Here is a 14365-nt window from a genome sequence, read left to right as displayed (position 1 = left end):
TTAGGACTGCAAAGCTGGCTATATAGATGATGATCATCATGCCCTCGTGTTGCAGGCCCTTTTCAAGTGTAGAACTGTGTCCAAAACAGTCTGTGGTTGCTCAGCAGCAGAGCAATCAGATTGCCCTTTAGAGGATTTTTGGAGCATGGCACTCTGCCTTAACCAATTTCAGATGAATCCAGCATGCTGACAAGCTGTATGCCATGCGCTGTACAGTAGTGAGAAGAGAGAGCCTGTGCAGTCACTGACTGCTCTGTCTCCAGTGGCACTTGTACCCAGGCTCGGGGAGTGTTGCAGAGAGGGCTGCCTTGTATGGATGCTTTTCAAAGGTGTTGGATATTTGCAGCTTGCTGGTAGAAGGCAGATGAGATTTCTCCTTGCAGCTGGATGCTGAGCAGAAAGGATATAGCCCCCACTTGACTGGTCTGAGGCCAGGTAACTCTGCTGATATTCCTGTAATGAGATTTTTCATTCTATTTCTATTCCTGTCCTCAGAAAAGACTGGATTAAAGATGAGCTCTGAAGTGTGATGGGATAGGTCTGACTGCCCTCTGGCTGGAACAGGCACAGGAGAGCCAGGGATTATTACCTGGCCAGTTTGCAGGCTTGTTTGAAGTGGTGCTTTGATGTGGCAGTGGGAGCTGATAGAAGGTATATGGTGTCTAGACAGGTTTTTCTCACTCTGTTGTTGTTGTCCGTCTCTGCAGCCGCAGAGATAGTGCCAAACAGCTGAGAGGGAGCTGAACAGCTCCAAGATGTGAGAAGCAGAGCTATTTCTAGAAAGATGGGACAATGGCTTCTTAGGAGGATCCGAGCCAGCTCTCACTCAATCCCAGTCAAACCTCCTGCAAGTGGAACTGCTCCTCTGTGCCATGTGCACTGCCTGGATCAGTTAACTGCAGCTAGATGCTATTTAGAATGAGCAAGGGGAAATCCAAGAGGCCATCGGTGCATTTCCAGGTGAGCCAGCACGGCAGAGGGGTACATTAGAGCTCCATCACGCAGCGCACTGGCCAGCAGGGCTGGGAGCACAGGAGGTCAGTCGCTTCCAGCAGCATTGAGAGAGGGATCGGACTGGCTCCAGCAGCGGTGCGCTGAGAGCAGACTCCTTCAGTTTGGCTAGCTGAACTCTGCCAGGATTTAGTGCCCAGCACTGGCCTGCATGGCCAGTAATAGCCATAGCCGGTGGTTCAGCTGCACTGGGAAGGAAAGAAAAGGCAAGCCATGATCTAGAGTGATTTGTCGCTCATTGGCACGCCATGCTCTCAGCGCTGTCTTGGCTCTGATGCACCATCTCCCTCAGGCTGTTAGGGAGGGGAAGTGGAGCCGGCATTCAGATGCCTATTGTCCGTCTTTCAGCTGGGAGCAGAGCCAGGAGAGAGAGAGAGGCTCTGGCAGCATCTGATACAGGGGGCAGATGTTAGGGAAAACATACTCATTCGTAAAACACCGTGGCTGGGATTTTCAAAGGAGCCTCAAAGGTTAAGTGCCCATGTAGTGGAATGCATACATGAAGGTCAAGAGAGAAATCCTGGGCTCCTGGGACTCCTGCTGGGCTTGGGGAAGCTTTTCGGAAGTAGCTCTGGCCCCTGGGACAAGCCCTCTTGCAACACCTGTGGGTTGTCCAGGTGAATGCAGTTCTTGGCCTCATTTGTTGAAGCAGGGCTGGGGAGGAGGACGAGGCTGCACAGTGCCAGATTTAATCTCTTGTGGGGACTTTCAGAGGTGGCATGTGACTGTTTACAAGTTATATCTGGCTCCCCTCTTTTGTAGCCAGCTGCCAACTTCTGCAAACGTGAGCTGAAAGCAGAGCATTTCCTGACCCTGTCCGTCCTCTGCCTTCACCCCTGCCAAAGTAGGGCTCAGCCACAGGTTTGGAGCAGAACTGGAAACTTGGCACTGAGGCAGGGAGCATAAAAGAGCCCAGCTTGCTCTCCTCTGCCTGCATTGGCTTCTGTACTGCTGTGGGGAGTACAAATATGTTCCCAATCTGTTTGCTTCACTGACATGACTCCAAGACACACAGGCAACAGATACACTGACCAAGAAGGGGCCATTGTTAGACGGACCTTCTCAACTGCAGCTCTGCTGGAACCAACGGGCTGTCATTGCTCTCCAGCGCTGAACCACAGCTCTCCCCATGCTCGATCCACAGGATCCAGAGCGCCTCATCCTTCGAGGTCTGCCAGACTTAACTGCACATTAGCACAGACAAACCAGGGGTTTATGCTTGCTTTACTCAACTTATCCATCTGTGTGCCCTGAGCTGGCCTTGTGATTTACACGCCTGTCTTTGGCAGGCAGGTATTTAATCAAGCTGTAGAGAAAAGATGTTACAAGCGTTGCTTCCCTGTGAACTGCCCAGCCATTTGCTGACGAATTGCTAATTGTACATAGGCAGGCAGCCCAAGCAGACGAATAGCTTGCTTTGTGCTGGAGGCTGAGCGTTGAGGAGCCAGGGGAAGGGAGTGATGGACAGGTTAGCATTTTGGCTAAGGAGGAAGAAGAGCCCCAAGAGAAGCAGAGAAGAGGAAGGGAGTTACCTCATTTGTTTCCAGCAGCCAGGGCAGGGTTGTTCTCTGGGGTATATCTCCTTAATCCAGTCCGATTTTAGTTGCAACTTCTATGAACAATAAAGGCTTCCACTGTTTCCCTTGGAGGAATTGGAATAAATCCAATAGATCGCAGTGCTGAGAAGCAGATCCTGTTATTAATGTCAGCCTAATCATTCCCTTCTATCTCCTTCCCACCTCTTTTGCCATTCATACTCCTAGAAAGCCTGAAGGAAGTTATCAAGTCCAGCCCAGCCTCTTCTTTAGCTGCTTCTGAAACTGCAGACTGGATTGTAGGTTTTAACTTTATTTCCTCCCCTGGCTTTTGGGGTCTGTGATACCATTTAACATGCCTACATCAAACCGGTGTACGTTGTCCCCATGCCTCAGGAGAGACCTCCTGGCAGCTCAGTATGTAAACCCCAAAGCTGGCAGGGCAATGAGCAAAGCCAAGCTGAACGGGGGAACTGCACAGGACCGAGAATATTCTTCCTCGCAGAGCAGCAACGCTCCCAGTGCTGGGCCTGCATCTCTCTGGGAAAAGGGCCTCTGACCAGGACGCAACTGGGAGCATTCGGCTGAGAAAATTCTCTACTAAAAATAGCAGCAAGAGATGTTTAAGGAGAAAAACAAGTCAGGGTCTTGGGAGAAGTTAGTTCCCAGATAACTGGCTAATTCAGCTTCCTCAGGACAAGGAATCTTTTAACCCCTTCATGCCATGGCTCCTTTCTGCTCTGTTAAACAAGCTTGCCATGGTCAGGAATCCAAGTTGGGATAAGCCAGCATGATTTTCCTCGTCCCTCTCTGCTCTGACATTGCATTACTTTCCTCCCTCTTCCCCCACTAATTTATGCCAGCATCTTCCTAATAGCATCCTCACTGTGTCAAGCTTTTTATCTTCGTCTGTCAGTGACTTCATTCGGGCTCCCTCTAATTCTTGATGTGCTTCCTAAGAAAATAATCTCTGCTGAACCCTGCAGCTCAACTCCCTCTGCAGGTTTGCAGCCTATGCTCGGGCTGATGTTAACAAGGTAAGTCTTTTCAGATCTGTTAGCATGATTCAGGGCTGTCTCTAGAACGATATCCCCCTAACTCGCATGTCTTCAGGCCTGCACGTGGCTCGTGCACAGCTTTCTACCGAATGCCTGTTTCTCTTGTAGATCTGCGTCCTTTGTTCTGACAGCTTCACAGCAAAGCTTCAAAGCTGGGTTACAGGAAAACGGCTCCACCTCTCCAGCGTGGAATGACGGCGGTAGCGTTTCACAGGCTCTGGGTAGCAAGCTCATAGGCAGATGTGAAAGCACCTCAGATGTGAATGCTCCCTCAGCCTGCAGTCTGTCGCTTGCAACGTTCATTCGTAAATATTTTGTGCCACACATTAGCTAGACAATTGCATTTTATACCTGAGGCTAAAATTATACACACAAAAAAAGAGAGAGAAAAATGATACTGTAAAATATGAAAAGACATTCTTAAAAGGGGAGCTGTTTTCAGCCTTGTCATAAATGATTACTCTGTGTGCTTGCTCACTGCCTCTCCTGTTCCCCTCTCTAGCCTACGCTTTCAGCTCTTGGCTCTGATGACTGTTGCTCTCTTCCCAACTCCCGTTTTCCGCAGAAAGATGAGATTGTTGGTCTCTGATGAGCAGAACTTTATATCTGTGTTTTGTTGGTCAACCTATAGGCTGGAGGAGAATTGAGGATCAAGAGATTAGAGTCACAGACAGGAATAGGGGATTATAGGCTAAAACCCTGCGAGCCTCTGTATTGATGGTTGGGACACAGCCAGACATTAAGGAGTATTGCAAAGCCTGGTGCTGATAGCATATCCGCTTATTTCCTGTCTTTGCATTTCAGGCAGCTTTTGATATATGTGTCCTCATCAAAAGCCAGGGTCAGGCAGGTGCTGAGCATCCTGGCTCCCGTTGAAGTCAAATACCTGCTGAGATGAAGTCTGTGCATTGGCTGGCATTAAGCCTGGAAAACATCGCTTTAGCTTATGAGATTCTCTGCAAGCTTGGAGCAATTCCCACACAAGACAAAAATAAAGGAACTTGCCCCTTTTCCCTTCAGAGTTCATTCTGCCTCTCTGATCCTGGCTGTAGATCCCTACCACACATCACAGACCTGCCTCTACCCTGGAGGCTTCCCCTAGCATCAGTCTGCTGCAATGAGAGCCCTACTGGGAGGAAGGGAGAGGACAGGAGGAAGGCCATTGCCCCTGGCTCTTATCATAGCTATCTGCTGGTTCCCTCCCACTTTGCACTAATTTAGTATCAGCATCTGTGGCTTTTGGATTTGCAGAAGTGAAAAATAACGTAGGATGTTCCTGTATGTCAATTTTGGGGGCTGGCTAGGGAAACAATGGAAGGCAAGTGGGAATAGGCAGGAAGGGTTGGTTTCAAATCTGCCCTGTGCAAGTATTCCTGCTTCTCTTTAGTGCTCCCCGTTTTTGTTCCTGGCCTTTACTTTTGCTGTTGCAGGGCACTCTTGCCTGGTAAACAGATCACAGAACTGTACATCCAATATAGGCTGATACTAGTGTATTCATTACTCTTCCTGTAGCTTCCTGATCCTCACTTTCTTCCTCCAGTGAACTGGGACTGTACAGTCTTGCTGAATTGGAGGGGACTGAGGCTTAACCGATGAATGAAAAGCACTTTGACAGATGAAAATGGTCATAGGGAAACACTGCACTTCAGAACCTCAACAGACCTCCAGAGGCTATATTCCTTGGGTTTTCATGCCCTAAAGCAGAGGAGGTGGGGATGAGCTGACCTTTTGAGGTGCCCTCCTGTCCTGTTTTCTATGAATGCATTAACTTTCATGGTCAGAATTGGCTGTGAGCCAGACCACTTTGAAGATGCAATTATGCTGTCCATTTGCTAATGAGAACGGCAAGAGCAGCGCTCAGTACAATGTGACTGTTTTGATACATGCCTAGCCAAGTGATCTGTAATTGTTTCCTCACTGCCTTATTTCTCTTCTGGCTTTTGCCAAAGACTTGGTGCCCACATAATTAGAAGCTCTCTTGCCTAATGGCCTTCCCTCCGAGCCACGCAGCAAGACCACCTGCCCCTGTTTTTCCTCCTGGAGAGTCAGTGTAACACTGCAAGCCTGAAGCAGCTGTGTAAGGGGCTTGACCTCTGAGGTCAGTAGCAAGACACAATAAATGATCTGGGCAGGACTTAATCCCCTGGATAGTAGTATCTGATACAACACAGAAGCTGAATGCCCTATTCCCTGATGCATACCCAGGAAAAAGAGACTTTGTGTTCAGTCCCGTGTTTCTCCCTCGGGAAGGGAAAAGCGATTCAGGAGTCCAAGAGCCAGCAATAACAGAGAGCCTCTTTAGTGCACAGCTTTCCTATTCTTGTTTCCTTCCGGTTCCTACTCCTTTACCACTTATCCCAAATTTTCAGGGGCAAATCCTGACTCCTTGCATCTTTCCTTGTTGAAGATGGCCCAGGATTGCATTACACAAGGAGATGCAATCAGACATGCTGGAAACTGTAGCCCTTGCTGCTTCTATCTTAAGCTCTTTTAAGTAGTAGATGCCAGTCATGCACCCAGGTATTGCTTCCTTCCCCTCTCTGTCTTGCATGCATGCTAAGTCCTTTACAGAAGAACAGCCGGAAACTGGGGTATGAGCTTGGGAAAGAGGAGAGCTGGGACCAGGTCATGCACAGATGTAGGTGTTGGACAAGGCACTTTCAGCCACATCTGCAAAGTATTAAGCACCTATCTTCCCCTTGATGTCAACAACATTTAAATGATACCTTTGTGGTGCTGGCTCTTGGTGTCTCTGGCCATGCCTGTTCTGAGGGCTGAAAAGCTATCTCAAGAAAAAGGGTAAGCGTGCTACGCCCTTCAGCCCAGGAGTTTTCTCCCCATGTTGCCAGCTAGTCAGCTGTGGCTCTCTCACAAAGCATCCGTGCTCCTTTTAAGGAGGGCGGAGCATGAGAACCTGCCAGTGGACTGGGTCCAAGCCCAGCTCATCCAGCCAAGAGCTCAGGCTCATGCTAAGACAGTGAGTAAGCTCGAGCTCTCCCTGTTCAGACAGCTCTGGAAAATGGCTCATGATGCCTCTTAGCATGGGCCCAAGGACTTGCAAAGTGGTGCTGATCTGATCAAATCAGATCTTGAGAACAGGATGTCTCCAGCTTTTGTAATAGTGCGGATACACAGGGCCTTAACACCTCAACTCTGAACGCATTAAAATGCCATGAGGAAAACTGCAACCAAAGACTGTGAAATTCTGAGCTCCAGAAGTCCTTGTCAGATGCGTATTGGAGGAAATGCGTCTGCAGCTGCATCCCAACATCATGAAGCAAAACTTTGGATACCCGTCAGAAGGCACTGTGTGATCTTTACCAGGCAACACCTACGCTTCCCTCCCTGCTTGGGCGAGAGGAGGAATGTTTGTCTGCAGAAGAAGGCTGCTTTGCAGCGAGGCTTCTATCTAAGAGGGCTTCTGCCTCTCCTTGCATTCCTCTAGCAAGCTGTTTCACTACTGAGCATGGGTGCGTAGGCTGTCTGTATACAAATGGCTTTGCTGTCTGATTAGGAGGTAGAACAGTAAATCCTCCTGTCCAGAAAGAAAAAAAAGAAAAAAAGGCTGTGTGCATGGCCTGGATACTAATGGGTCTCCTCTGCAGCAAATGCAGTCAGGTCTTTAAGGTGTAGGTTTAAACTGGGACATTCTCACAGGCTAAGGTTTTATTGCACAACTGCACATACTCCATCTACAGACAGGCATCTCCTTGGCTTCTCTGGTGGTGAGGAGGAAGAGAGTGAATTATGAACAAAAGCCTGAATTCTCACATGAAAGCAAACACTCAGTGGTCCTCCACACAATTTTGTACTGTGGGGTCCTGGTCCTGCTGAGACCACCAGAGGCTCCCTCATTATCAGCATTTAATGACAAATGAGTGCCATCACCTATCCACCTAAGGGAGGAGAAAAGCAAAAGACAGTGCTAACTGAAGCACCAAACACTGCTCTTTAATATTGCATTTACCTTTCCTTGTTTCATTATGCTTCATGTCCCCTGCCCAGGCAGGCACATCTCCTCTGTTTGTAGGTGTCTATCAGAGATTTGGCATCCTTTGAAGTGAGCAGTACAAGCCATGCATCTAAAATAAGTCATGCTGTTTTATGATAGCTGGTAAAAAGAAAGTCTTACTAGCCCAAGCAGCCTTAACAGCGCAGAGGATTTATGACTAAGTGGGGTGTTTTCCAGGGTGGGCTGGCCACAGTCTGATGATGGCCTTTTTATAACTGTTATCAGCTCCCACACAGACCAGGTCCATCTGTTATTTAATTTGAACGGAGACACTCCTAAGCTTTTGTTCCCTAATCTCTAGCTACACATCTACATTGTTCTCTAGCTGGGCAGCCCACCCGTGAGTCAGGCTTGGCTTGCTGATCTCAGGGAGGCGTAGTGGAAAGCTGGAATATGAGAAAGGCATGCAACTCTTCCTGGTCACTTGAACAGACAGTCCACCTCCCTGCTCCTTTGAATCAGCCCGAAGGGATTTTTAACCTGCCGCTTGGATGCCAGAGCAAATATACAGCCAGCTCCTCTTGGGCTGGAGGCAGAAGTCCAACATTAAGACTCTCAGTACTACAAAACAAAATCCTACTAACTGCATTTATGGGTTTAGGCTGAGTTTTTTCAAACAGATCTACAGGAATTGTCACTTAGGTACCGAGATACCTGAAAATGCATATGAGAATAAATAGGATGCCTAATTCCCCCTGAAATTCAATAACAATGACGCATGTCATTTATTCCCTGCCTGCACATTTACACACCCTTTAGAAATCCAGTCCTTGCATCTCACAAGTACATTTAACTCCCTTAAGCTATTCCAAAAACCCCAGCCAAAGGACAGTTGGAAAATAATAATAATAGTAATAATAATAATAAAAACTTACCAGAACCAGGGTTTGGCAGTTGTGAGCACCTTAGTCCTACGTCATGTTGCCTGCCCTACACCACCTTGTGTACCCTGGCACAAGTTGCGTTGTGGAACATGAACGAGGTGCACTGACTGGGGATAGAGAGGAGCACAAAGAGCCTAAAACAGCTTAATCCATAATTGAACTGCTGTCCAATATCCTTACTTGGAAACAAAAGGAGAATCCTGGAGCTGTTGGAGGGGACCAGGGATCCATGCTCTCTCTGTGCTGTGCACATGCTGTAGGTATAACTCACAAACATTAACAGGTTGTAGTAAGGTCCCTTGGTCACTCCAGCGTAACTGACACTATATATTGTTAGACATTACTAAGAGGCTAATGACCACATGAAGTATAAGGACAATCTTCCCATGCAGTGCTTGGACTTCTCTGTGGATAGCCCCACGTCTGACCAGAACCTGAACTATGCCAGAAATGTGAGAAAGGCAGAAATCTTGTTTAAGTCGTTATGCTTCACCTAAACAGTATTTTCTACCTTTGGCCCCAGGCCTTTAATAAAAGCAATTGTGTCTGAAAAACGGAGACGATTCTCTGAAACTGAAGCACCGAGAGACAAAGGAATTGATATTTAGAGGTGCAAAAAGGTCAGATGTTTCCAAAAGGTAGGGCTTATAGTGATTTCTTCAAAATGAGCCAAGGACAGAAACCCAGCCTCACTCCTCGTCTTATCCAGTCCAGCAGACAGCACTGTGTGGCTTCCTCCACTCTCCCCCTGGAGGTTTCTCACATATTTAACAGTTATCTTCCTTCCCATCTCATATGCACATCTAAGGTAGGGACAGTCCTGGGGTCAGCTGGGCTGCCCTTAGTGACAGTGCTCTTCTTGTGCCTGCTACTCTGATGTCTCTGCTGCACCACCCTTGTCACCATTTCTTTCACTCCAGCTCACAGTACTGAGGATGGATGCTGTAGGGGGCATCTCCAGACTGGCAGTCATAAATGTGTTGACATGCAGAATGTTTGGCTAACATGTTTCCAACACCTAGCAATATATCACTTGCTCTCACTCAGCAGTACTCCTGCTGTACAAAGTAACCATCCAGAAAGCAAAGATGCTTAACAAGGCATGTGGTTTATAGCAGCATTTCCACGTGGCTTAGACACATTTTGAATTTCAAATCAAGCAAGGGTGTAGTGCTGACGGACACTTCAAGCAAGGCATATTTTTGTTGCCTTAGTGGGTAGGTGTTTAAATACAGTTACGTGGTTTTGTACTGCTTGTGCCCAACTCTGCACATTATCTAAAATTACTGTATCAGACAACTATAATATCGTCAAAGAAGCATCGGTGTCTCCTATACTGCAGTATAGACTACTGGCAGCAACTAATTTGAATTTGTTGCTGGTCGTCCTTTTTATATAATACTTGCATATAATACTTTAGGAATATTTTACCTCCTCTTACTTCTGCCTAGAATTTTTAAAGAGATAAAAGGTTAGGATGAAAGGAGATGGAGGGTCAGGCTTTATGTTATACCCAGTAAAAATGGGGATAGGAGCTTTAGCACAGTCTAGTTTTGGAAAGCTGCTATTTTCTTTCTTCTGTACTTTCAACGCAGCATTTAAAAATGATTCAGATAACATGAGTCACAGTAACAAGCATGGGCTGGATCTCTCTAGCTAGAGGAAGTGCCATAAGAATATGCTATGGACTTCATTGCCTTGTCCCGGATTCTATTTTGGAGAACTGGTGGCATTTGGGATTCAACCATATATGTGGCTGAGTCTACAGTACATACAGATCTGGTAGGTATTAAGGTGCGTCTGTTGTGGCACGTGTGCTGCTCTGGAAAGGGATACATGTCTACGCAAGGCTGTTCCACAAACTGAGATGCTGAGGCCTTTGAACTGAGATTTACATAACACAAAGCCTTTGCCGGTTTCTTTGCACTGAGCTGAAAGAGGCCTAAAGGAACATCTTTGGAATACATTTTTTTAAAGGACAGCAGTTACCACTAATGATGGTTTAACACACAAAACAAAGCAGCCAATAGTGCAGCCACCCAAGAGGCAGAGCTTGCCAACAGCAGTGAAATATGACATAGCACAGATCCACCCCGCTCCTTGAACAGGAGACTGGTAACAGCTGGGAAGTGTTGGCTTTGTGCAGATTCCTCCAGCCCCATGGAGACTGATGAAGAAGGAATCCCCTGAAGTAATGCTAAGAGGAGGTAAAGAGGTGTTCTTCTCCTGCTTTACCATCTCTGTGGTCACTTGGGACTTTTGTCTTGTTTTGCTCCCTGCATAGCTGTAGTCTTCTTGTTATTTAGAACATGCCATTTGCAGTGTTTTTGTGCCACACAGAACAAAAAATCTGGTTTAGCAGTGATTTAAGCAGCCGCTGTTATCTCTGCCCACAGTCAATATATGTAATATTGTAAGAACCTCTCTCACAGTCTCCAAGGACCCAGCTTCTGTCTAAAATCTGTTGCCACTGGGCTTTGTGCCTGAGGGATGGACCTAAAGCTCTTACGTTTAATGGGTGAGAAAGATTCTGCTGTGAATAATTTCCAAGCAACAAGATGGGGCCAGAGTATGATGGAGTCCCACTGTCCTGGAGTGAATACCTCTAGAGTCACAACTCCTTCAGATTAACACATCATCGTGATATTACTATCTCCGTCTTTCACTGAACTGATACAGTAGCTGCAGAGTAGGCCTGTCACCATGCTATCTACTTGACTGGACACTATTTTTCTGAAAAAGGATCTCTTGCTGTAAACAAGAATATATAATAAAAAACTAACTGATATTATCAAATCTCCTTTAAGGAACAAAGGAATGTTTACTGTGTCCCTCTCACTCCCCGTCTTTCTCTAGCATTTGGAAAAGAAAGACACAACAGTATATGTTAGTACAGACTAGATAAATGCTGTGCAAGCCGTCTTCTGCAGCACGGCAAGTCTCTGCTGTCATCTGCTATTTCAGGTCTTAGGAGAAAGCGATCATTTGTAGAACTGGTTTTGTGATGCAGTTCTTTGATGAAGGAGGGTGCTGTCTCAGAAGAGGAGAGGACCTACAACTTTCTCCCTTTTGAAAACTGGGCCAAAGATATCACCAGAGCCACCTGTTCCAGTCAGGAGGCAAATCAGGGTCTCCACACTTAAGCTGAGTGCTCAGGCCTGGGTCCTTAGGGAAAGCTCTGTTGGTCCCAGAAGCAGGAATCTCACTGCAGAAGCAATCAAATGACTTCTTTGTGTAGAAGGCCCTAGAGCATTGTTGAAAATGTGTCCGAAGAATTCAGAAGGATTTTCCCAAGCTTGTTTCATGTCTTCTTTTGACTAGCTACTCCTAATGCTCTGGGGTTTTGCTGGGATTAGGGAGATCTGTTTGTACTCATGGGGGAGGAAAGCAAGGATCACAGCCCCAGGTTTGCCATGTGATAGTTTAGATGGAACACCTGAAAGGATCAACAGATAAGCAAAGGGAAAGGAATGTGTTAGTGTCTTGTGGCACAATTACCTCTTGTCAAGGGGTAAGTCTGGAAGCAGCAAGCCTGATGAAAATGAACTCTGCTTTGCTTCATAGCAGAGCTGAACAAATTACTTGTGGCTGCTGAGATCACCTCCCGATTGAAACAAAGCAAGACTGGAGCACACCTCTTTGACCCGCCGAGAGCCAGCTCTGAAAATGGCATTCTCCTGACTCTCCCAAGTAAAGCATAAGCAGACTGAAAACAAACTGCTCACTGCACTGCCCTGTTACTCATTTCAGCTCGGATAAGTTTCTCCCAAAAAGCTATGTTATAGTCTAGAGCACTGTCGTCCTAGATCAGTACTGGACTTCTCCCAAATACTGCATGAATGTCTCCTAATGCGAAAGGGGGAAGGGTGAAAAGGTCCCGCTAAGAACAGTTTGGCTGGGCAGTCTATTGGTTTGCATCACTGTTTGCATCTTACGTGAGTAAAAATTATTTTGTACCCAAAGACATCTTCTAAACCTTGCCAGACTCCAGCTCTCCCCAGTGGTCTTTTGGGTATAAGCACTGAAAGCCAAGGCACTGAGGAAAATGTCAGCAATAATAAGCAACCAGTATTGGCAGGGAGCTGAAAGGGTTTTTGGTGTTCAAGGCACCTAAAGCTTGAGCTTTCGGGGGGGGGGGGGGTGATTCTGCACCTCTGGGGTATTTCTGAGTGCTGCCTTGCTCTGTTACATTGTCTGATCCACTCTATCAGAGAAACGTTGCCCCTGCGTTATCATAGGTTTTTTTTTGTCTGAAAGCTTTCCACCGTGAATGCCAGCACACAGGAATTACAAAATGACTGTCGTGATGGTGATCCTTTCTTTCTCCACATCTCCTTTCAGCTGCCTTTTCTGCTTTCTATTCAGGTTTGTTGTGACTTTTTTACCCAGAGTAAAATGGTCTTAACCCATATGTGCATCTGTTCTCATACCACTGGGGCGTTAGATTACATCCTTGCTGTTTGATCCATCTAATGTCCAGTGAAGTCAGTGGGTTTCTTTTCCTAGATTTCAATGAACTTCTGGTTGGGTTCTTAATAGCAAAGTTGCATATGGGCCCATGATGTACCAATGTAGCTGATTATCTGTCACTGATTATAGAATGTATCCTCCCTCCTGCAAGAGGAGACTTTGGTGCAGCCTATGTTTTGCAGAACACCATGATCTGACTGAGAGGTAACGGGCTTTGCAAGAACCAGAACACTCAGTTCCAGAGTATCTTCTATGATGAAGGCATGGCTTGCCTCTGCTGTCTGGTCCTCTTTCTCCCTAATGCGCCGCACTGGAAGCTGCTTGCCTGTTCCCTCAGGAGAGCTGTCTGTATGCATGTGTATCCAGTAGTGCATGAATGTGGTTGGTACCTGCTCAGGTGAAAGCACAGCAGAAAAGACATGGAAGGCAGCAAAGGGGGGAAATGGCTGTACTGGTTGCGAATATTTTGGAGTTCAAAACAAGGACAATGAAGGGAAACAAATTGCAGTGGAAGGATGCCTTGCAGCCTTGCATGACAGCTTTTAGTGCTGGCCTAATCTGCTTCTGCTGAAGGAAGTACAGCTTCCACTTATCCTTATGGGAGCAGAGTTAGGCTGAACACTGAGTGACGCTGAATGCTGTCTCGAAGAAAATCCTGTCTGTTTGATGGCACTAGGAAATTTGTCCCAGTATCAGTTGGGTTGGGACTTTACTCAAAGAGCTGTACTCCTCTTTTTCTCCTGAAACCCAGGCCTTTCATGATTGACTAACCCCACATTTTACATTTCTACACTATGTCTAAGAATACTTAAAGATATAATCTGCATATGTTAGAGACCTGGAACATTTTATCTTCTTGGAACTGACCGGAACCCGTGAGATTGGTTTACTTCCTGTCTTTTCCTGATCATCACATTAATTTGGAAAATAATGTGTTCAGCCCTGGATTATCAGAATGAGAAATTCCTTCACGATCTAAATACGCATAAGGCACAAGGAAATGTCCTGCTGGCACTGTTTTTCTGCCGTTATGGTAATCCTCCTCTTTAATTCCTACTTCTAACAACTGCGTTTTCCTGTATTTCCACCACATCTCCTAAATAAACTTAGGCCTGCTGGACTGGCATTATAGGCAGGAATAGCTTTTATCTAGGGAATTCAGTCCTTGTAGCTGGCTGAGGAGATTTCTCAGCAGGCAGTATGTTTCTAGCTGGGTGACTTCTGAGCTGTGCTATTTCTTATTACCTTCTGTTTGTTTTTCCAGGCTGCAGACTCTTGGCTGTGGAGCTGACATCCAGCAACACCAAGCCTGTGGTGCAGGAGTTCCAGAGTGAGTGCTGCGGAGGCTGCTGGCTCTGTAACACAATCACTGCGCTGCCCTCTGCCTGGAGATTC

At 46.6% G+C, this 14365-nt stretch overlaps 1 protein-coding gene across 1 annotated transcript in view; it reads left to right on the top strand.

Annotated features, from left to right (window-relative positions):
- The window catches only part of JAM3 (junctional adhesion molecule 3), a 35151-nt gene that overhangs the window by 12103 nt on the left and 8683 nt on the right, over positions 1 to 14365 (top strand). The window contains exon 2 of the mRNA XM_068916891.1: positions 14235 to 14300. Within this exon, the coding sequence (XP_068772992.1) occupies positions 14235 to 14300 (66 nt within the window). The remainder of the gene's footprint in view (positions 1 to 14234; positions 14301 to 14365) is intronic.

This window comes from Struthio camelus, chromosome 22, assembly GCF_040807025.1.
Source record: "Struthio camelus isolate bStrCam1 chromosome 22, bStrCam1.hap1, whole genome shotgun sequence".
In the NCBI taxonomy this organism is placed as follows: domain Eukaryota; kingdom Metazoa; phylum Chordata; class Aves; order Struthioniformes; family Struthionidae; genus Struthio; species Struthio camelus.
This window is presented reverse-complemented; position numbering and strand designations above follow the sequence as displayed.